This window comes from Gambusia affinis, linkage group LG19 (genome assembly GCF_019740435.1).
Source record: "Gambusia affinis linkage group LG19, SWU_Gaff_1.0, whole genome shotgun sequence".
Taxonomy (NCBI): Eukaryota; Metazoa; Chordata; class Actinopteri; order Cyprinodontiformes; family Poeciliidae; genus Gambusia; species Gambusia affinis.
The window spans coordinates 20,682,563-20,706,866 of NC_057886.1; the positions used below are offsets into that span (position 1 = coordinate 20,682,563).

The following is a 24,304-nucleotide window of genomic DNA, read 5'->3' on the forward strand; positions in this document are numbered from 1 at the left end:
TACTAAGCTGTATTTTTTTTACTTTTACTTGAGTAATTTTTGTTATAGTTAAAACTAAAGAGTTGGAGGAAAGATTTCCTAATATTCTGAATGTTAAGGATTATTGTTTATACACTGCAAAAACACAAAACCTTACCAAGTAAACACATTGTCTATAAAACTATGCTCAAGCGGTGAGAATTGTCCAGTAGTTCACTGCAAAAACACAAAATCTTCAAGTATTTTTGGTCTAGTTTCCAGTGAAAATATCTTAGTACACTTGAAACAAAACAAAAATAACTTTCAGCAAGATATGAGTTTGTTTTAAGTATAATTCCTTAATAACCACAAGAAAAAAAGTACTGCTAGATTATTTTAGGGATAGAGTGATATGAAAATTCAGGCTGATATTGATATCCGATACTAATATTACTGTTATGGCGATATTTAATATTATTTACATTTCACTACCGTTTCAACACCTTTGAGGAAAAAAACACCAGAAACAGATGAAAATAAATATCAACTGTTCATATCAGCCCAGTTATCAACTAATAACAAGCTCATTTTTCTTGCTGAAAAATTGTACACTGCAAAAACACAAACTCTTACAAGTAAACACTTCATCTATCATCATCTAATGCTATCCCTTTTTAAAATTAGATTTTAGTTTTATTATTCTGAAATTTGAGATTAATTGCCAAGGTATATACACTGCAAAAACACAAAATCTTGATATTTTGCTGTGTCTACACCTTTGAGGGGAAAAAAACAGATCAAAACAAATATCTGTTGTTCATATTGATCCAGTTTTATTTATAGAGTTGATACTGATATGTTATAAAATAATGATGTTGGTGCTGATATATTGTATATCTCTTTCAACTATATATATAAAAAAAAAATCCATCTAATGACATTTTGTTAAATCAGTATTAATGAATTGACTAAAACAAGTTACTTTTGTCATATTTCAAGTGTACTATTTCCACCAGAAACTAGAAAAAACCTGTTAAGATTCTGAGTTTTTGTTGCATATTTCATTCTGTATTGATAAATCACAAATTCAAAGAACAGAAAGGGATTCCCAGTCAATGTTGAAATATGTCTGAGCTGTGAACGTTTTTCTGTTTGGTTGGTCATTGAAACTCCTTCGTGGCAGATTGTCGCAAACAAATCGAGTAATGTTCGCCGGATTTGTCAAGAAGCCACTTCCCTGGTTGACCTTCAGATGACCCTAAATGTCTGTTTTGTCTCTGAATGCTCTCCGGCTGCCAGGTATGTGTCTGCTGTTTAAGCTAAGGCAGAACTTCGAGGCGTTTATTTATAAAAGTGAGCTCTACGCTAAAAAATCACGCTGTCAAAGCCGCATCACAATTCTTTTTTTTATCTAGACAACGACAAATTAAACACAGGTTGTGTGAACTTACTTCGAGCTTATTGCTTGCTTTTTGTTTCTGATTCAGTTTTGTTTCGACAGATTTATTTCTGCCGTGGGATTCAACAGCAAATGTTTAAAAAATAAAATAAGAAAAAGCATTTTAGACGTACGCTTATCATAACTGCGGCTGGCGCGATATTTCAGAGGTGTGATTGCACCCGCAGGGACGGAGTATGTTTCTATTTTGAGCACTTTGTGATGTGGAGTGAAGGAGAGTTGACTGATCAGGGTCTGCTCTCTGTCAGTGTCAGGCTGTGGAAAGTTAACTGCCGGAAAGGTCAACGCAACTGCCGGTCGGGATTTTTCAAAATAAAAGCCTTTGAGGAAAGATTTCCAAAAGAAAACATTAATAAATTCATATTAGTTTCTATGAACTGTTTAACGAAATTAATATGAAGTCAAATCAGAGTTGGAAGGTAACCAGTTACATTTACTCAATTACTTTTGCTTCAGTAACTTTTTTTGAAAAGTTTTACTTTTAAGAGTATTTGTACTTTTTATTTTTGCTGGATTCATTTTATTCATTTTCATTTTCCTTTATTTAACCAGGTAAACCCCGTTGAGATCTAGATCTCATTTTCAAGAGGGACCTGGGCAAAAATTTGCAATACATAGCAACCTGGTTACAAGATAAAAACAAGTAATACTATTCACAGGTATAATACAATAAAAACAATTTGAAAACAAGTTACTTATTATGAAGTATTTCTGCTCTTATGAGTAAAATTTCTGGATTTTCTACCCAGTTAATGAAAAACGTGTTTTAGCCAACAAAAAATCACCAGACACAGACACACATCTGCAGTTTTTGATGAAGTTTATAAGTTTTTTATTGAAAGAAACTGAGTTGGAACATTTTTATTTTGCCTGATTTTGTTATTTTTGTTTATTCTGACTGGTCCTATTCACTGGTTTTGACAGAAACTAGTTGATAAAAATCAAATAATAATGATTTTGGTGCATCTGATGATGTAATTGTTAAATATTAAATGGCAGATAATCTGATCAGATGCAAATATAATCAGAGTTGGGTAGTAACTAGTTACATTTATTTAAGTAACTTTTTTTTTGGAAAATGTAACTTTTAGGAGTATTTTGTACTTTTTACTTTTACTTGAGTAATTTCATTATGAAGTATTTCTACTCTTACTTGAACAAGATTTTTGGATTTTCTACCCACTGAATGAAAAAGAAACGTGTTTTAACCAAAAATTCACCAGACACAGACACACACCTGCAGTTTCTGTTAAAGTTTGATACGTTTTTTATTAAAAGAAACTAATTCGGATGATTTTATTTTGCTTGATTTTGTTGTTTTTCTTACTTATATATGAATTATTATCATTTTGGTTCATAAAATATCAAAATTTCCACTCAGCTTTATAATCTTTTTAAGTAATTTTTAAATATTAAACGATTGATATTTTGATCATTTATTACTTGAGTAGACTTTTTTTTACCAAATACTTTTTACCCTTACTTGAGTAATTTCTTGGGCAGCTACTTTTTATTTTTACATTGGTAAAAATATGTTGAAGTGGTTCTACTCTTTTTGGGGATTTTACCCACAACTGAGTAAACAGTTTATTTACTTTTGCTAACAACTATAAAACAGAATTATAAAAATTCAAACATAAAAAGAAAAGTTTGCTACAGATTGTAGAGGTAGGAATTTGTTGTATTGTTTGTCATTTATTGTGAAAAATTTGTCGTTGTTGTCATGATAAATTTCAGTTATTAATGGTTAATAAAAAACTGAACTGACAGTATGATTAGATTTGAAATGCCACTTTTACTGTTTTCTCCACTTTTTGTCCCACAAGAGCATCAGTAAATGTCAATGAATTTGAAAATATGATTAAATTAAGCTACTGCCTGCAGTTTAATGGCATAAATCTAACTTTTCTAAGTAAATGGCATTCTGGAGAAGCCTATTTAAAATGGGAATATCTTTCAATAACATTAAGTTGTTGGTGGTGTAGTTACCTTAAAATGAGTAATAAATAGTTTTTTAAAATCATAATCACAATTGTACCACAAAATATCGCAATAAAATTCTAAGTCCATATCACCCACCCCTAACTAGATGATGAAAAATAAAAAAATATCAATTTCTCAAGTAACTGAGGTGCGTTGGAGCAGTGGGAGCAAAAGGTGGCAGCCCAGTTGCACCAGCTCGTTTAGGTTTGGACTTTGGCCTAGTCAAAGTCCAAACCTAAATGAACTTTAGGTTTGGATAAAACAATGTGACAACTGTCATTTTCAAGATGTGGAAATATGCTTCTGGAAAGCATTACCTCAGCTTGATTTTGTTTGTAAAATGTTTGGAAAAGCATCTACACTGCAAAAACACAAAATCGTACCAAATATTTTTATTCACTTTTTACTGCCAAAATCTCAGTACAGCAGAAATAAGACAAAAAAAAATTCTCACAAGTAACTTTTTTGCCAAATATAGGAGCTTATTTCAAGAGGATAATTCCTTAATAATATTAATTAAAAAGTAGCTCCACTGGCAGATTATTTTACTAAAAACAAAACTTTTTTGCCGTGTACCAAAGAATGGACCTAGAATATTTTAAAATTAATTTAAGGAATTGTTGCCTCAAAAGAAGCTCCCATATTTTACTAAAAACGTACTCCTAAGTTGGATTTTTTTCTTAATTCAAACCAGAAATACTTTGTAAGATTTTGTTTTTACAGTTTACAATTTCTGCTTGTGTTAGTCTATCACATAAAAAAGAAATACAAATTAGCAGCACATATATACATAGGGATGTTTTTAAACATTAACAGTTAAAAATGTTTCAGAATGATTAAATAACACAAAAGAAAAATTATTCTATTTAAGTTTTGTAACCTTTTGGCCAGTAAAAGGCGGAGAGTTTTAATTTGAAGGCTAAGTGAGAGTTTCCGCTGTGGCTCAGAGTCACTTCGGTGCTGCCTGGGGTGACAGGGAAGAGGAGTGGATCAGTAAATCTGCTAAACGGGATCTTCCTCCTCTTCCTCTGCATCCTTATCGCGCAGCATCCAAACCTGAGTGGGATTAAACCCCAAACTGACGGCTTTTTTACGCGCTTCACAACTTTCTCCCTCAACAGGTTTCCTCGTTTCTTCTGAACGACTCCTGACTCCTACAGTATTAAAGTGAACTTATTCAGGTTTTTTTCCCTCTGACATCCTGCATCTGCCATCGCCGGGGTAACCAGAACCTCTTCTCCATCCTCTTCCATCGCACCAGAACCTGCTTGTTTATTAACTTCGAACTGAACACATTTTTTGATTTAATTTTTTTAAACCCTTGTTGTTGTTGTTGTTGTTGTTTTGTTTTGTTTTTTTATGTGCCTGGTTATTTTAAACCGGTGAAGTTCATGCGTCAACATGCCTGTGAGACGCGGTCATGTTGCGCTCCAGAACACATATTTGGACACAATCATCAAGAAATTCGACGAACGAAGTAAGTGCAAATAAAATATAGTAATCTGCTGAAGAAAATTGACTTAAATGAAGCACCCGTAATAATATTCTGCAAGCTTGTTGTTCTTTAAAAAAATAAAATAAAAATAATAATAATAATAAAAAATTTTAAAAGCTGTAAAAATAAAGTTAATCCTTCACAAACTTGTTTAGCATGAATTTCTCCATTTGTTGCACATTTTTGTTTTCATTCTGCTGATTTTTAAATTTTATTGCCTGGCAGGTGAGAGATTGTTCCCTTTTTTTTTAAACGAACGTGTCTTTTATGCTGCAGTTTAATTACACCTGCGTGTAGTAGCGCAAAAAGTGAGTATGCACAGGGGGCAGGCGCCGCAAAACGATGACGGAATAATTAATTTTAGTTAATTGTTTGTATTTGCAGTTGTTTTTCCATTGAAATCCACATATTGAGTGTCTACATACACCTCAAAGTACTATATCTGCTCCCCTGTCTTTGTGCTCTCTCATAATGCCTCATTTTCCATTCTTTCACATGTTCTCTCTTGTAGAGACAACCGAAAATCTTCCCCTACAACCAGAATTTTGGAAAAATACAGGTGTTGCATCTAAAGTAAACCTGAACCTCACATTTAGTCTGTTCTTATATTTTTAAATTCTAGCTTAAATCCAAAGTATCCGTCAGTTTTTCCTGACTCTGCCTTTGGTCATGTCTGAGACTTGGAGGCTCCTTTTGAGGGAAAACTCTATTATGTAATGCCCGAACTGTGTCCCTAAAAGTGCGTGCGCATGTGCACGGCCAGGTGAGCGCACGTGCAACAGTGGTGCTGCTTAGCAACGCCGTGACGATCGGTGTGAGCCCCAGATAATGACACTGGACAGGATGTGCTTTCCACCAGAGTAGCTCAGACGTTTACTTTAAAGAGAAAACTCCCCCTGCTCTGCTCTGATCTGTGTGGGCAGCGAACAGCTGGCTCCACCAAAGCTGTGATAGACGAGGCAGTTTGAAGCCGCTGAGTTTATTTACGTACTCTTCCATGAGTCCATTTAACTCCTTTATTAGCTGCCCTTGTAGAATCCTGTCCCAATTAATCGCCATGCAGCATTTTATTGCTGCTTTGTGAGCGAGATGGGTAACAGTAACTAGTAAGAGTTGGATATTGTTTATGTTTGAACAACTAGAGCTGCAACTAACAATTATTTTTTTTGATGATTAATCGATTAATCTGATAAGTAATTGACACATTCTGAATATTTTCCACTTTAGCCGTATTAGAAACACATTACAAATGTAAATTCAATTCCTTTTTAAATCAGAAAATAAAAATTTTATTGTCTAAAATGCAATAACATAGCATTTCTTTAGTGTGCACTTGATAACCGATTATTTCAAATACTGACTAATCAACTAGTTTTGATGATTAATCGAACAGTTGGAAAAGAAATTGGCAGATTTTACACTTAAGCTTTTTTTTATATAAAATATTAAAAATACATTGAAAATGTATATTCAACCCCATTTTAAATAATAAAATAAAGAAATCATTGTCTAAAATGCAATAATATAGCATTCCTTTAATTTGTACTTGATAATTTGAACTGCTTGCAAACAATTATTTCAGAGATTGATTAATCGACTGATTATTTTTGACGATTAATCGAACAATCAGATAAAAATTTGGCACATTCTGCAGATTTTTCATTTAAAGTTTTTCTAATAATGAATTCAATTTCTTTATAAATAAGAAAATAAACATTTCATTCCCCAAAATGCAGTAGCATCTTCTTTTAGTGAACTCTCGATTGATTTGTAGCAAAGGATGCATCTGCAGATATTAAAAATACTTCTGATTTAATATTTTTTTTTGATTAATCATCTAGCAAAGGATGATTAACAAATTAAACCACTTGAGTTTGGGGTTCAACTCATTTATAAAGTTATTTTTTTATGTTAAACACAAAATGTACAGAATTTGTACAGTTTTGATTTAATTACTGATCTGACTGTGTTGTTTTTCTCAACAAATTGCCTTTTTTTCAGTCTGTGTACTCCAGCTAACAATTAATTGATTGCTAGTTGACAATTACTTCAATAATTGATTATTTGCTTTTAATCCAATTAATCATTTCAGCTCTTGAAGAGTTTGACAAGTTTGGCAGCAGCTGAAAAAGTTCTGCAGCTGTTTGTTCCCTGAGGGAAGGAGATAATCGATGATGTTGTGTGACCTCTCCAGGAAGGGGTCATTTACTGCTGAAGAGACACAGCAGGGGGTTTGTGCATACAGAGATGTGGGGAGGAAGAAAATGTAAAGAAAAATGCTTGCAGTGTGGCTGCAGTTGGGTCGATTACTTCCCTACAAAGTTCAGCATTTAAGTTATTGCAATAAATTGTAATATCATTGTTTTGGGACCATTTTCAAGTATTATAGTAGTACTAGGATTAAAATGGAAGAACACATTCTGTTGAGAATGTGTTAACCAATTAATAATCAGATAGGATTAAATTATATTGAATATTTAACACTGGGACTGGAGGACAATTCAAATATCCAAATACTTGAACAGAAACATCAAATAAAATGAAAAATGTCTCTGTAAGCAAAATTATTCTTCAAAAATCAGCTAGTTGAGACCAAAGCACCAGACTGAAAGTTTTTTCATCCAGTTTTTGGTAGAAAGAAAGAAAAGACAAAACCAATAAACCATGCAAATGGAAATTGTTGAGTTTCTTTTAATTTATCATGCAAATAACATTTATATGACTTATTGCGACATGCATAGTTATCAATAAACAAAAGAAAACATCTAGCAAACTAAATGACAAAATTATAATTGTTTTACTGCAAATTGAGACAATAAAGATTTTAAATACAGATGAAACTGGTTCAACTTGTTGCCATAACAATACTCAGATAAGATGGACAAATAAGAAAACAACTTTATGTAATTAAAAAATGTGGACAAAAAGGTTAAAAAAGTTTAAATACATTACCTGAGAAAAATACTACCCAGTAGTGTATAAATTAAAGTGGCCACCTGCTTCTTGTTTAATCCCCTGGGAGAAACTGGGACGCTAATAGCGTTAGCGCCACGGAAAACCGGACGACATCAGCTCCACTTTAGCTTATTGTCAGCTGAAGATGAGGAGAAACAGATAAATGAAAAGCCATACTGGAAAATTAATCCACCCTGACCTCTAGGCTGATTAAATCACATCCTATCTGTAGATGTTTCTGTTGTGACTGTGCTATTTCTAAGAATAACCGTGACCTTGTTTGACCCCTGTCTTGCATTTCCAGATCGCAAGTTTCTGATTGCCAATGCTCAGATGAAGAACTGTGGGATCATTTACTGCAATGAAGGTTTCTGCCAGATGTTCGGCTTCACCCGGGCCGAGATCATGCAGCAGCCCTGTACCTGCCAGTTCTTGGTTGGTCCTGGCACCATGAAGAGCGCCCTGGCCCAGTTAGCGCAGGCCCTGCTTGGGTCAGAGGAGCGCAAAGTGGAGATCCTCTATTACTCCAAGGAAGGTGAAGAATGGGAGACAAAACCAGGCATGGGAGGGTTGAAATGAGTAGGATGGATGCCTCTTGTATCAAAAAAGTTAACAATCTTAACAATAACATGTTTAAAGGCCTACAGTTACAGAAATGTCTCTATCTGCATCGCTAAAATGAACAAATACAGTAAAATCCTGCAGATTCTCTGTAAACAAAACCAAACTTAGAAGGCTTGCAGCATATCTTCTTTGCAAGACAAATTTTTATCTTACTAACATTTTTTTTATTAATGTTTGCTTGAAAATATAGAAGTGAGCCCCACATCCAGTGATGCTCCCAGAAGGGGGACCAAAGGGGCCCATAGCTACCTCTTAAAATTTGTTGGTCACTCCACCGGCTTCTCAGATAATCATGTTCAGGTCATAGAAAGGCAAGGAAAGACAACTTTATTTATGTAGCACCTTTCAGTTAGAAGCAACTCAAATCAAAACCCATACAAAGAAGTTAAGAACAACATATAATAAAAAAACACATCAAACAGATTACAATTAAACAAGTTTTAAAAGTTTAAGAGTAGGCTAGAGTAGCAAAGAATATTGAGCGATCTTCTTCAATCAAGACATAAATTTAAATCCCAATGCACAAATAAAAATTTTATATATATGTAGGTTCCATAGGAAAGTAATGGAGAGTAATGTTTCTAAATAAACCTTTAAAAAATGGCTTCCTTTAAACCCTCCTGAATATAAAAACCTGGGAAAATGATCATCTTCAGACAATAAAACATTTTTTTTTAAAGAAACCTGCATATATGTTTTATTTTATTGGCTGTGTGGGCAGTTGCCCAGGGCATCATCAGAATGGAGTAGCGCACCCAAGAAGTAAAACATAAAATATATCTTCTGTGTCAGTTGTTCCCTGAACAAGTTTGCTACTACTTTTATGCATGTGGCTGAGAAATGTTCCCTTAGTTGTTTTTGAGTACTGAGAGACGACATTACCTGCTTTCTACTGTAAAAAATCATTAATTGCTTGAATTTTAACTTACTGGAATGCAACAGGATTGCATTCCAATTGTGTATATATTTTTATATACACAGAATAACTGTGAACATATTTATATTTCAAGCTTACAAAGTTAGGCATAGTGATTAATCATGATTAATGTGATTAATCACTATTAGTGTGGTTAATCTTGATAAATCATGATTAATTATGATTCACTGGGATTCGTTACAGCATGATTGATCTTTAATAATTATAATTAATCGCAATTAAATAGTACGATTAATCATGATTAATTACAGCCTGTTTAATTATAATTAATTATAATTAATTGTTATTAAATACAGCATGATTAATCATTATTAATTATGATTAATTGCAGTGTGATTAATTGTGATTAATTGTGATCTAGTACAGCATCATTAACCTGTTTCAACTTTTTAATTGATTGACTGGACTAATTTAGATAAATGTGTATTTAAAGTCAACAGATCCCCACAGTTTTTCACATATTTTCCACAGAAAATGGTGAAGAACATGGGTTTAAGTAATTTTATTGGGTTTTGTCAATATATTCTCTCACAACCGGCTCTTTAAGAACATCCATAATCTTGATATGGCCCAAAATGAAAATGAGTTTGACATCCCTGGTCTATAATATCAGATCCTGGTAAAATACTTTGAAGCTTGTGATTGCTGCATGACAAAATAGTTTTTAAAAGGTTTTCTGCCCATTAAGCTGTGTCCAATGTTTTTATAAAATCAGCTACAAAAGCTGGAATAAATTGTCTCTTTGTGACTTGGGGATGACTCAAACTTTTGCCCAGTGTTCTCCTTTTGGCATTTCGTTGTGAGGCGTGCGGTCTGGTTTGTTGTTGTCATGGAAATGAGTTCATTATGCCAGCTCAAATCCACTAAGCATCTATTTGTTTTGTCTCCTGCTTCCCGCTGCGCTCCCAGCCTGATCAAGAGGGGAAATGAGGGAACAAGTGAATGCAACATGATTCAGAAATGAAACTGACTTTCCATTTTTAATCTCTGGACTGAACCCTGGCTTGTCGAACAGACGCAGAAAATCTGTTTGCATGCGTGGTCCAGTGTCGGATCTGTGTGATTTTTTTGTGTGTCTATTTTTAGATCAGACTGACTTAAACCTGCCCTTTATCTTCCTTTCTCAATTTTTTCCACAGACTTCAGTAGTTACCTGTATGTAGGGGGGATAGCTCAGTGGTAGAGCATTTGACTGCAGATCAAGAGGTCCCCAGTTCAAATCTGGGTTCCCCCTTCTCATTTTAAACCTATATATTTTTAAAACTCTTCTTTGTTTGCAGGGATTTGCCGACCCTGCCGAGTGGATATCGTACCTGTCAAAAACGAGGAAGGCCTGGTGATAATGTTCATCCTCGACTTCCAGGAGCTCGTCGATCCTTCACTCAAGAAGTCAGGCTTAAGGCAGAGAGTTACCCAAGGATGGCTTTACTGTAAATCCACTTTGAGATTTAAAAACTGTACCATTTTGTAATAAATGAAAATCTATCTTTAGTTATTAATCATGACTATATGAAGTGACGCCTGTAGTTTTTAAACTTTGACAAGGTAGTAGGGATGCAAACAATTATTCGACTTATAATTAATTGTCAATTAATGGTTTATTAGATTAAAATGAGCTACAATGGATTATTTAATAAGGTCTGCTTAGAACAGAGGTTTCCAAAGTGCGGCCCATGGGCCATTTGTGACCTTTTTGATTCATTTTGTGTGACTCCTCATCTCAATTCAAGAAAGATGCAAATTTGGCCCTCAGAAACTTTTTGTAATTCAATTTATTTATGGCGATTTTATATATTCTTAAACGGAAAATGTTAAGTACAACACCAATTTTTCTTTCCTTAGATAGCCTTTTTATTCCCAAAGTTGTGCCTCAGTTTTTTTGAGTTTTTTCTCAAAAATGCATTTGTGCGTTTTATTATATTTGTTTAAATTTTGAAGAAAATACTAGAAACATTTTATAGACTTAAAAAAATGGAAAATTAAACTTAATAATTGTACACATTAAGGCAAAGGTAAAATTAGATGTTTTATTTATTGGTTTTCAGACAAATAGGAAAAAAATCGTATTTTCTTTTATTGGAGGGGGAAAAAAGAAAGATTTGGCTCCTGAATACTTTAAAATTCGAGATTTTGACCCTGTGTGCAAAAATAGTTGACATCCCTGGCGTAGACCGCGTTAGTGTTGTAGTTTAGCTGCCATCCAGCAGAGGGCGCCGGTTGTCACCCTTAAGCGCAGCCGTTGATACAGAATTCAAGATGGCGGCGCATCCCAGAGGTCCAGAAAGAGTCCGGTGTGAGATGCTAAATGCCCTTTATGCGGTTCTGTTTTGAAATATAAACACTCGACAAAGTTCTTAAGTTTCACTTTCAGCCGAGTTTCAACTTCGCAACCTGAAATTACTGATGTGCTGCGGAGGTGAGAATATGATGACAAAAAAGCGGAGAAAAATTGCAACATGATAGATAGCATCCACAAACAGTGAGTTTAATAATTTGAAGAAAAAAAAATTAATCAGTCGGTATTTAACACAGCTAACACAAAATAATGTTAAAATGTAATGTGTTTTAAATAAAGCATATTATGAAAACGTTAGCTTTTTATGTTGTGAAAAGACCGTCGGCCCTGTTAACATAAGAGAAAACTCATGTTTTTAAGAAAATGGCCGCTTATCAGATCCCTACAAGGTAGAAAAGCAAATATTTATTTTAAGAGAACCCTTTTTCAAGCAAAAATAATAAAGTAATATTAATATTCAGACATTTGTATCTGAATCTTAAGTTGTAAGTTTCCCCCCTTGCAGGTCAGAACCGCCGGCTGAAGATGAGACTACCAGAACTTCGCTCCCTGCGAAGGCCGTCACTGGCCAAAGATCAGTGCGAAGGGGTGGTGGTGGATTACCTGCAGGTGAGATATTTATGGCACACAATGCAGAACAACCAAAAGTAGCTTATAATTGAAAAAGTATCTAATATCCTTCTTTCAATGTCTAGTTTGACTTGCACAGAAAAAATACAAACAAAACATTTCCTTTAAGGTTGGTTTCTGCAATGACAGTTTACATTTATTGGTTTATTTTTTGTGTATTCACAGCTGATGTTGCTCCCACAGCATTGATAATAAAACAGGCTTGGAGAGTGAGAGGAAAGTGTCCAAGCTCCCATTAACGTTTTTTCATTATCATTGTCATTGCTAATTTAAAACAATTCCTCCAGAGTAATGCAAGTCATTTCCTGTTTGTGTGAATACTTGATGACTGATTTTGTGAGAAAACAGCAAACAAAAAAGAAGTTATTAGCAGACAAATACTTTTTCATATCAGTTTGCAACCTTTGTCGTTCCTCAGTTTATATTTCTCTTCTGAAAAATATTCCTGCACTTCTGTTTAGTCTTTCTTCGTCCTCTGAAGATGTAAACGTGTTGGAAGAGACTTCCTGACAGTATCTCTTCACGACACTGGTGCTGCAGCGTGCCAACAAAACATAGCTGACATGAAAGTGACTCTATTTTCACCCATTTTTGCAAAAAAAAAATCCTAATAATATTAGAATCATGCACACACATTTTTGACAGTTATATTACTCCACATAAACACAGTATATTTTGAGTTCTAACAAATATATTGGTGTGTTTAGAATCCAAGCTGCTCATTCTAGTTAAATGTGCCAAAAAGGTGGACTAAAAATAATTGTTTTTTGTATTATAACTCTTCTGCAGCCGCGCAGTGAGGAAGTCCCTCTGAAGGAGTTTCGGATCCCTTCGAAGGAGAGCTGCATGCAGTCTGAGACCGAGGCTTTAATCGAACAGGACCTGGATCCTCCCTCGCCTGCTGCTCAGTCCTTCACCAAACGGCGCTCGTTGCTGACGGAGCGGCTGGACCCCAGCATCTCCTTCACCAGGGGAGCGCTGCCTCGAAGCTGCTCCAATGAGAGCGTCCGCAGCCTGAGGCGGGCCTCGTCTCTGGATGACATTGACGGCATGAAAGTGGAGTGGAGCAGTCGACCCGGGGAAACCCGAACTCACAGCAGTGAGTACCAGAAAGGGAGCTGACAGATCTACTAAAGACGACCGTATTAGCCAGTTTTTGGCAATAAATTAAGGTTTATTAAAGTAACATCACAAATCTGCAGGCACTGCCCCTCACCTAGCAACCCCAGAAAAGCCCAGCTTGTTACCTAGCAACCCCAGCAGAATTCCGCCCGTCACCTAGCAACCCAAGCTGAGTTCCAGCACATTTAGTCAGCTGGTTTCACTGCTGTATGCTCAGTACAATGGCTGCAGGAAAAGACAAAACACAAAATGTGAGCTGGTAGATGCTGACCCAACTGGTCACTAGCCGTGAGACATGGAATGAACATTTGACAGAAACATTGAAAAGACAGGGTTATTTCTTTTATTTTATTTTTCAAAAGCGCACAATTTTTGTTTATCTGTAAATGTGAATCCACAATTGTTCACTATATTAAATTCTACTCTTTCTTATAGACATTGTGCGCTCTCCTCTGTTGTTGCTCACGCCTTGGCTCCCGTGAATTTAAAATTTTCTGATCAGGCCCAACTTTCTTTATACTTGTGTATTGTTGGTGTTGAAGTAAATTAACGTACCTACCATCTACTATTATCAGGTGTATTTGAAGCAACCTTTCTTGTGGGTTACAAACATGTTTTGTGTGGCCCATAAACTTATCCTAATCTGTTAAGGAAGCATAGTAGGTCAAAACTATTATTGATAAAAATAAATGACATTACCTTTCATAGTTTTATTTCCTTGTTGTCTTTGCTGATGTTTGTTTCTCGCTGCAGATCTGAAGCCCAGTGCTTTGAACTCCACCTCTGACTCAGATCTTATTAGACACAGAACCATCGGACGCATCCCGCAGGTCACCCTCACCTTCGGCTCAGACCGACTCAGACCGCCCTCGCCTACTGAGATCGAAATCATTGCACCCAGCAAGGTCAAAGACCGAACCCAGAACGTCACTGAAAAGGTCACTCAGGTCACACAGGTGAGATCTCTTCTTTTTGTTTAAAATCGCCACAGAAAAGGAGAACTGATATGTTTTGTTTCCTGTTGATCATTGAGATAATTGTCAACTAATTTAGTAATCGATTAATTGTTAACTGGAGGGCTTGCTGAAATAACAACATATTCAGTAATAATCAAATAAAGAAATATAAAAAATATAAACATTTTGAACTTAGGACAAAGAAAATATTTGACTGTAAATATGTCCTGTCTTGCACTCCTCAAGTGGCAAAGTTTTAGCTTCACCCGTTACAAATTCAGTAAAAAAAAAAATTCTATTAAGCACCTTTTGTTATCCAATCATGAACTGGTTAATCAAAAAACAATAGCACAACATTATGTTAAATGATTAACACTTAAATTTTAAGAGGTACTGTTTATAAAGCCCTGTTTATAAAGCTCAGCTTGTCTATATCGATGTGTGTCTGTCCCTATCAAATAAACGTAATAATAATAAAAAATAGCCAACAGATCAGCTTACACAGTTTTGATCTTATATCAAGTAGAAAGAGTGTTATATTAGAAATATTTATTTTTTATTTTTTCCTGAGTTCACTAAAGAAGTGCTGTTATTACATTTTAAGTAATTAAATGTTTATTTTTATTTTTATTTTTTTAAATATAGAATTATTTGTTTATTTGCATATTTTGATGAAATGCTCATGTATAAAAAGACTTAAATGGTTAAATGAAAAATCTGCAGAATATGTGTGTTTTAAAATCTGACTAATCGATATCAGAATAATCATAATAATTGATTACTAAAGTAATTGTTAGCTGCAGCTCTAGTTGCTTTAAGTGCATTGATCTATTTTTGTCCAAAGATTTTTAGCTGTTCAGAAACTGATTAGCTTTTCAAATTTGGTTCTTTTTAGTTTTTCCAAAGAGCATTTTCTGTTGACAATCATATTCTTCAGTCTCACGTTTTTTGTTAAATAATAATCATTTCTGCTGATGATTAGTTGGGACTTTTTTTGTCTATAAATGGTATATTCCTCTGGTTTCCTGAACATGCCTAAAGACATCAGCAGACACAGGGGAAATGTGTGAAATAATCATCTCACCTAAGGTGTAACTACATTAATGTTCTCAGCAGAACAAATTCAGCTTCTTGTTATCACACCAAGCTGTACTGATGCACACCCTTCCTGACAACACAGGAAGTGCAACACTGAGAAAAAAAATTCTAAATTATGAGAAAAGAAAATTGTTAAATCTGATTTAAAGTGGAACTACTAATAAATGATCTTGCAGAACCTTCACTTTTTTCTGCTGTAGCCACAGACAAACTGAGGTTCTGTTTAGGATCACTGGGTCTCAGCTGCATCTAAAAGGAATCGAAGCGTTTAAAATAAAACACTCAGACCTTTTTTGGCAGTAAATTAATGTTTTTTGGAGTCTGGAAAACAAGCATTTAAAAAAAAAAACCTCCTGAATGCAACTTCACAAATCAGCAGGCGCTGACCCTCACCTAGTAACCCCAGAGAAGCCCTGCCCGTTACCTAGCAACCCCAGCGGAATTCCGCCCGTTGCCTAGTAACCCAAGTTGATTTCCAGTCAGCTGGTTGTACTGCTGTATGCACTATACAATGGCTGCTGGAACAGACAAGTGTTTTGTTTTTGACTTAACCATCCAGGACCCCCTTTCTGTATTTATGTTGGATGTACAGGAGGCTCCACTTCTGCTTTTCAAAGATGTACAGTAGTATAATTGCGCATCTATTTGCAGCTATATTCATGTGTGAGAGTAAATATTGAGTTGGGGAGGGAGTGGCCAGCCGAACCAGATTAAAATCTCATTAACTAAGAATTATTTTGTGTAAAAAATGTGGCGAACATCTTTTGTGTTGCTCAGAAGCTGTTCAAGGAAGCGTAATAGGGGATATTTATGGTTCCATGAAAGTAGATTGCTGGAAAATTCAACAGTAAGCGCTAAGGTCTTGAAAATCTGTTAGTGCCAAAAAACAGGATTATGTTGCCCTACCTAAGAAATGTAATTCAACCCAAATTATGTATACCTGGCTGGTTGTGCAGGAGGCTCTACTTCTGCTTTTCAAACATGTATGATTGTATAATTGTGCATCTGTTTGCAGACATTTTCACATTGAGTAGGGGGGCGTGGTCAGCAGCAGCTAATTTGGATAAGAATAATTTTATTTTTAAAAAAAAGATGTGATGAACATGTTTTGTGTCACCCATAAATCTGTCCTAATTTGATCAAGGTCACCTTTAAAAATGCCACATTAACCAACATTAGGTAATTTAATAACACCCAAACTGTGTTCACTTGAGTAAAAGACATTTAGCTTTCAATTTGATTTTACTTCTTTGACTTTTCAGAGCCACTGGATAAAAGCGTTTCAGCTCTAGAGCTATTTTTTCCTCCTCTTGTAATCTCAAACAATCCACCTGCTGATCATAAACTGCTCATAAATTTGCATCCCATTTGCACTTTGATATCACCATATGCGCCTGAGTTGCGGGTGAGCACTGCTGCCGCTGCGATGGCAGTGAGATCTCACTTCCTCACCCAGAGTGTGATATTGACAGCCGGCTCTGACTCACTGCGCAACCAGGATGCAATGTGGCTGTGGAAAAAATGACAGCACAAACAGAAGGTCTCCTCAAAGGCTTGGCAGAGAGTTCGACTCGTTATCTCGACTCTGCTAACGTCTTGATTAAAAAGTGTTTCTCTGCTGTTAGCTCGGCTCAGCTGTGTCTGTCTGTCTGGTTTGTTGTGTGGGATGTTGAATTGTTTATTAAATCAAAATGTCTCAAGGAGGTCGCTTGCAGACAGACCACACACTCACTTCCTGAAGTTTCACACTCCTTAGGAAGAAATATATTCCATCAGGGTGGTAGTTTTTTAGAAAACACTTGAAAAACCTACAATTTTATCAAATATTTTTGCCTAGTTCCTAGTGAAATTATAGAAGTACACTTGAAATAGCTTTTCAGGAAGATATAGGAAGTTTTTCAATATTGATGAAAAAAAGTTAAAGTTCACTGGCAGATTATTTTACTTATAACAACACATGTATCAGCACTTTTTCATAAGTATTGTGAAATTATTTACTTAATATAAGCTGCTATATTTGGCTAAAAAGTTACTTGTAAGTTAGTTTTGTCTCATTTCAGGTATACTAAAATATTTATGCTAGAAACAAGGCAAAAAATGCTTGAAGATTTTGTGTTTTTGCTGGACAATTTTCACTATTTATGAATAATTGTATAGGTTATCTGTTTACTTGGTAAAATTTTATGTTTTTGCAGTGTGTACTTGAAGAACCCCTTTAAATCAGTACATAATTTTACTTTATAAATTTACATCAGAACTTTTAATTCATTGAAATGAAGATTACACTAGTATATAGTATGAATAAACACAAAGATAGTTTTTTTTTTCCTGTTTTTGTTAACATTTTTTCTTGCCATTACAGAAATTAAACTCTTTTCAGGAATAATAATCAAGTTTTCACTGCAAAAACACAAAATTTCAAAGTATTTTCTCTGGTTTCTTGTGCAGATATCTTTAAATGAGATAAAACAAACAAACAAGTAACTTTTTATGAAGATATAGGAGCTTGTTTTGAATAAATGATTCTTTAATATCAATGGAAAAATTACTAGTTCCACTGATAGATTATTTCACTTTTGACATGAGAAAAAAAGTGAAATAATCTGTAAGTAATGTTGTTCTTTCATCAATATTAAGGAATTATATTTTCTAAAAAGTTACTTGTGAATTAGGTCTGCATTATTTCAGGTGTACTAAATTATTTACGCTAGAAATTAGGTAAAAATGCTTGGTAAGATTTTGTGTTTTTGCAGTGTACTACTGGACATTTATTGTAGTTTTTATAGATTATGTGTTTAACTTGATACCAGTTTTGTTACGTCACAATAAATATCTGAACCTAGATTTGCAAAGATGCATTTTAAACAAATACAACTGATTTTCTGTTTTCCTTAAAAGTGTCTTTACATTTCTGTTGTTTTCTTCAGTTCTGCACATCGGCTGCCTACAGATTTTAGCAACACTGGAGAAAAAAAAGTTTTCTTAGCCATTATGTGGTAGTTTCTTACAAAAAGCTCTTGTATCAGGTGTGTTTTGTCCGTGTTCGTGGCAGGAAGGCGTTGCGAAGCGAGGAGTACGGCTGCTGAGTCTGTGAGGTTGCATGTGGAGAGTGGGAGGGTGTGCAGGGATCACAGACTGTCTGTGGGAGTAAAACGGGGTCCTGGTGAGATGCAGTTATGAAAGCGAGGGGGGAAAAAAAAGAGAAAAGGGCCGCAGCTGTGAGGCTATCGAGCGGCATTCAGAGGCTTGATGCTGCCGTTGACCTTGGCCTCTGTAGCTAATGGAAATGGAGGTCAGCGGGAGTTCGTACTCGCTGCAAAGCTGCACCCCAGAAACAGCCTTCATGATTTTTACAATGTTTTTATAAATTCCCAGAGAAAGGTTGATTCTGAGTTATAAATTAAAAAAAAAAAAAGGTTTTGGTTAGTTTTTTAAAGGTGAAATGATTGGATTATTATTATTTTCTACTTTTAGCTAGTTTTCTTTAGCCCCTTTCTGCTCTTGTGTTTTTGTTTTGTAAATAAATTTTTCTGATTGAATTTTGACTTGACACCTTCCCAAAAAAGAAAGAGAAATGAAAGTGATCATTGATCTTTGTCCATATTGATTTGTCTGTGCAAATCACACAGTGTGACTGATTGAGCTTTGGCTCGTTAAAGACGAGTTAAGAGTAAACCAAGCGTGTGTGAAAACCCGTGCTTTTGTGGCGCCCTCTGGCTTTAAACAGGGTTGCAACGGTGCAAGAGTGCAATTAGGACAAATCAGTATTTCAAATTGATTTGGATTTTTATATTACCTGTTCTGTCTGTGATGTTCTGTGTTTTTTTTACTTCTAAAACACTCTTAATAATGAGATTATATTAAAAGACCGACTGTTGAATTATGTGATTTCCACATTTAAACAATGCTAGATATCACTCTTTTAAAGTGGGATGTTTTCTTATTGTTTAGTTTAAAATCATATTTGAGTTTAGTCATATTATTCTGAAATTTTAAGAATAATTGTCCAGGTTTCTAGACTGCAAAAATACAAAATCTTCAAGTATTTTTAGTTTAGTTTCTAGAGAAAATGTCTTAATATATTTGAAATAAGACAAAACTAATTTATGAGTAACTTTTCAGCAAGAAATATGAGTGTTTTCTGTAAATATTTCCTTAATTGATTTTAAAAAGTACTAGTTTCACTTATAAAGACATTTTTCCAAAGTTATTGTATTTTTTCTAGTCAATATTAAGAAATCAATAAGCTCATATTTCTTGCTGAAAAGTTAATTGAAAGTTAGTTTTGTCTTATTTCAAATGTAATCAGACATTTGCAGTGTAATCTAGACAAAAATTCATTGAGATTTTGTGTTTTTGCAGTGTACTTTATTCTGTTTTAAAATATTACAGATTCAAATGTTAAATGCATCTTACAGTATTTTCCTTCTACTTTAGAATATGGGAAATTTGTTTTGTTATAAGTGAAATAATTTACTTTTTTATCAATATCAAGGAATCATTTACTTAAAACAAGCTTCTATATCTTGACTAGAAGTTCATTTAAATTAGTTTTGTCATATTTTAAGTGTACTACAATATTTGCAGTAGAAACTAGACAAAAGTACTTGGTTATATTTTGTGTTTTTACAGTGCGGATGGCATTTAAAACCTGCCAGAAGGCATGTTACTGTTGAACATAACCTTGTTTCTGGGTTATTTAACTGTAACAACCAGCTATTGATGTTTTATTGATCGCAGCACAATACATAAAAAAAAATCCCTCTTGTAAATGTTTATATAGTTATTTCCCAGGCAGATCGTTAAACAGAAAGCTCAAAGGTTTGCTTGTTGAGCAGGACTTGTTGGTTTTTAGTGCGGTTATCGGTTTTTAAATGCCAGCGTGATTCAGGGAGTCAGTGTTTTTTTTATGCAGCACGCGGGTCTCTGAGGGAGGGCAGGGCTCTGAACGGGGAGGAAGAGCGAGGCAACAGAGAGGAGTCAGACACAAACACACGAACACAGAACTTCCTACCTCTCTTTTTAAAAACATCTTCTTAGTTTTGCCCTTTTTTCCACTCTGGTGTGGGCCATCATGAGCTTTAAGCAGAAACTTCAACCCGTGAGTACTTTTTTAGGGTTTTATCTTCGCTGGATCCAAACTCCTGTTTGATTTTTGCCATTTCTTTGCCCTCTGCTTGTTTGCCTTCTCTTTCTATCGCAGTCAGTGTCAAATTTTACAGCTCGATTCTGTTAAAATAGGTTTTTGTAAACACTGTTGACAGAATCTGCAGCTTATTTACTTTACGTTCACTTAAAAACGATGAACCGACCAAATAAGTTGATCGTAATTTCACTCAGAATTTGGTTAACAGACAAAAATATGTCGGTATATCTTCTAAAAACGACACATATTGGATATTTTACGGAAAAGTTTCATAGACTTTGCTTAAGCTAACATGGTGCATTGCATGCAAACCTGTTCCCTGCTCTCCATTATGAAACAGAGTGGTGCACAAAGTCAATAGCATAACATTTTTTGGATGAGTGAACCTTTCCTCGCGTGTTTATATTGTCATCAGAGTGAGCGCTCATGTTGCATGTGAGGATCTCTGCCTTTTCCCACTGGATTTGTGTAAAGATTTATGGAGCTGGAGCAAAAGAAACAAACTCTCTCTTACAGTAATAGACTCTGATTATTCCCTGCAAGGGCCTTGCTTTACTTCTCCTCTGATTTTTTCTTTCTGCCTAATATGGCCAAGTGCATATTTAGAAACCTTTTTGCATGTTCTTAGTCTTGAGAAGCTATTTGCTTTAATATTTCTGGTTGTTTTCATTTTAACTGGCAGAGAATTTTTTATTTTTTTTTACTGATACTGAAAAGTGTGGTAGGGCTGCACAGTGGCGCAGTTGGTAGAGCTGTTGCCTTGCAGCAAGAAGGTCCTGGGTTCGATTCCCGGCCGGGGGTCTTTCTGCATGGAGTTTGCATGTTCTCCCTGTGCATGGTGGGTTCTCTCCGGGTTCTCCGGCTTCCTCCCACAGTCCAAAAACATGACTGTCAGGTTAATTGGTTTCTCTAAATTCTCCCTAGGTGTGAGTGTGTGTGTGAACGGTTGTATGTCTCTGTGTTGCCCTGCGACAGACTGGCGACCTGTCCAGGGTGAACCCGCCTCTCGCCCGGGACGCAGCTGGAGAGGAACCAGCAACCCTCCTGACCCCATTAGGGACAAAGGGTGTTCAGATAATGGATGGATGGATGGATGAAAAGTGTGGTGTGCATGTGTATTCACCCCCATTTAAGTTGAAACCTTTAAATAAAATCTAGTGTAAAACAGTAAATGTATAATGTTTCTATGCAAGTTAATCCAGGTGTAAAGTGCCCAGAAGAACAAATAAAAAAAGATTTTTTTTAATACTCCATCATATCTTTTTTCACGCTTTCTTTTTTTAAAAAAAAAAAGTTAGAAATGACAAAAAAGTGTTTTTTATTTCAGTTGTTAGTTCTGTTAGTTGTATGAGATCCAAGCTGTGAGAATTTTTGTTTAATTATGAGAATATAGTTGTAATTTTACCATAAAAAACAAATTAAAATTACAAGAAAAAAGTTGTTTTTAATTAGAAAAACGACTTTAAGTATTAAATATTATCTGTAAAACTGAAACCAAAGCACAACTTCACTAAACACTCAACATTCTTGGTTTTATCTTTTTTTATTATTATTATTTGTGTTGGACTTATCATAAAATTACAATTTTGTTCTTCTTGTATTTTAACTTTATTCTTGTAATTTTTAGGACTTTATTCTCATAACAAAAAAAAAATCCTTAAATTTCATCATAGAGTCAAAATAAACAGAAGCTGTACAGCAAAATGGCCGCTTTTGGCGCTGACATCACTTGTTACTATGGAAACCCAAGGAGTACATTGGTGAAGAAAAAAAAAAATTTAATCTTCAAATCCCAAATTGCTAAAATTGATTTATTGTCAAGCCCTAGAAAAACAGCAGAGAAACCATTGAAACGTTTTAAAGCTCTGATGCTCTTTGTGTCGTTGGAGGAGATGCAGAGATCCGCAGCTCAGGTGGGAAAGTCCAAATATTTTGACAAGGAAGACTACAAATTGTGCAGAAATGATTGATTTCTGATGCTACTAATTGATTTATTGCGACAGTCCTAGATGTAACGCCTTTCCCATGCTTTTGTACATTTGATTTATTTTTTTATTTGTTTTAAGGAGTATTTATGTTGATCATTAATAGTTTCAATTTATCATGCAATTAATTGATTTATTGCTTAAATAAACTTGCCTAAAGTTTGTCATTGCAGTGTGACAGACATTAAAAAAGAGTTCAAGGGGTATAAATTATTTTTGCAAGCCACGGCAAAGTCCAGTTAGATGATACTTTTCCCAAAACATTTGATGAAAGTGGGTTAAGGAGCCTCTGCAGCTGTGCTCATTGTACAGATCCAGCTGTTTCTGCTTCTACTTGTCCTCGCCTGAATGAAGACGAGAGAAACGGTGCATCAACAAGAAGCTTTTCTCATCTGCACTGATAATGTCCAAACAAACCCAGCTTCACTGTTTTCATGAAGTAACTAATCTCAGTTCTCCATATGGGAACCCAGTCGATACCAGCACTTACCCGGGTCCACGATTGACCAAAACGCTGGCTGGAGCTGTCACATGTCCAGCACAAAAACGGGAAGGGAGAGTTAAAATGTTGCACTCAGGCCGGTGAGGGAACAGTTTGGGGACTGATTTCTGCTGGTGAACTGAAAGCTTTCTGCTGGGAGGCGATGCAGGTTTGTTCCTGTTATCAGCGGCAGGATGAGATCCGGGCTGCCGAGGATCTCGTTGTCGTACCGGTCAGTTGGATCTCACTCACTCCTGATTGACTGTGTTATCAAAGGGGACCTATTATGCAAAAGCCACATTTTGCATAACAGGTCAACCCCAGCGGAGCTCCAGCCAGTTGCCTAGCAATCCCAGCAGAGCTCCAGAACATCTGGTCAGCTGGTTTTACCGACGTACAATGGCTGCTGGAAAAGACAAATGTTTTGTTGTTGACTTACCGTTTAAAAACCATTTGCTGCATTTTTTGTTGGTTGTGCAAGAAGCTCCACTTCTGCTTTTCAAAGATGTTTGGTTGTATATTTGAGCTTCTGTTTCCAGTCATTTTCACGTGCGAGTGTAAACGTTGACTTGGGGTCGTGGCCTGCAGCAGCTTATTTTACTTAAAGTGACAAGCGGCCCAAAAACAACTCATTCTGAAAAACGCTCAAAATATTCAAAATCTTATTAACTAAGAATGATTTTGTGGAAAGAATGTAATGAAGGTGTTTTGTTTAGCCCCTTGACCAATCATAACCTGTTTAAGGAAACCTGATAGATTATCTTTAATGGGGACGTTTTCGTATATCCATTTGGGTCTCTGTTGCTTCTGAAAACAGACCAAGCACTAAAAAAACACTTGGGTGTTGTTTGGTGATAAGTTGGTGTTTTTGGTGTCTGGAAAATGAGACGTTTCAAAAACCTCCCAATTAAGTCACAATCAACTGGCACTCCGCTGCTACCTAGCAAGCCAAGCTGAGCTGCAGAATGTTTGGCCAGCTGGTTTTACATCTGAATGGGCTGTACAATGGCTGCTGGAAAAGACAAATATTTTGTTGTTGACTTACCATCCAGAAACCGCTTGGTGCAGTTTGGCTGGTTGTGCAGGAGGCTCCACTTCTGCATTTCAAAGATGTACAGTTGTATAATTGCGTATTTGTTAGCTGCCATTGAAAATGCAAATGTAAACGTTGAGTTGGGG

General features: G+C 35.4%; 1 protein-coding gene and 1 non-coding gene across 4 annotated transcripts in view; both read left to right on the forward strand.

Moving 5' to 3' along the window:
* The first annotated feature begins 4,374 nt into the window (after nucleotides 1–4,374).
* kcnh6a (potassium voltage-gated channel, subfamily H (eag-related), member 6a) overlaps nucleotides 4,375–24,304 on the forward strand; it is a 34,469-nt gene continuing 14,539 nt past the window's right edge. For 2 of the 3 annotated variants that reach the window (XM_044100198.1, XM_044100200.1), the window contains exons 1-6: nucleotides 4,375–4,877; nucleotides 8,155–8,385; nucleotides 10,692–10,841; nucleotides 12,213–12,316; nucleotides 13,127–13,436; nucleotides 14,213–14,415. In XM_044100198.1, coding sequence (XP_043956133.1) covers nucleotides 4,802–4,877; nucleotides 8,155–8,385; nucleotides 10,692–10,841; nucleotides 12,213–12,316; nucleotides 13,127–13,436; nucleotides 14,213–14,415 — 1,074 coding nt within the window. In that variant the 5' untranslated portion in view covers nucleotides 4,375–4,801. Of the gene's footprint in view, nucleotides 4,878–8,154; nucleotides 8,386–10,691; nucleotides 10,842–11,651; nucleotides 11,828–12,212; nucleotides 12,317–13,126; nucleotides 13,437–14,212; nucleotides 14,416–24,304 lie in introns of those variants that run through there. The other variant, XM_044100201.1, reaches the window with a different exon arrangement.
* On the forward strand, nucleotides 10,574–10,645 carry trnac-gca. Its single transcript has one exon. It is a non-coding gene; the product is annotated as a tRNA-Cys (tRNA).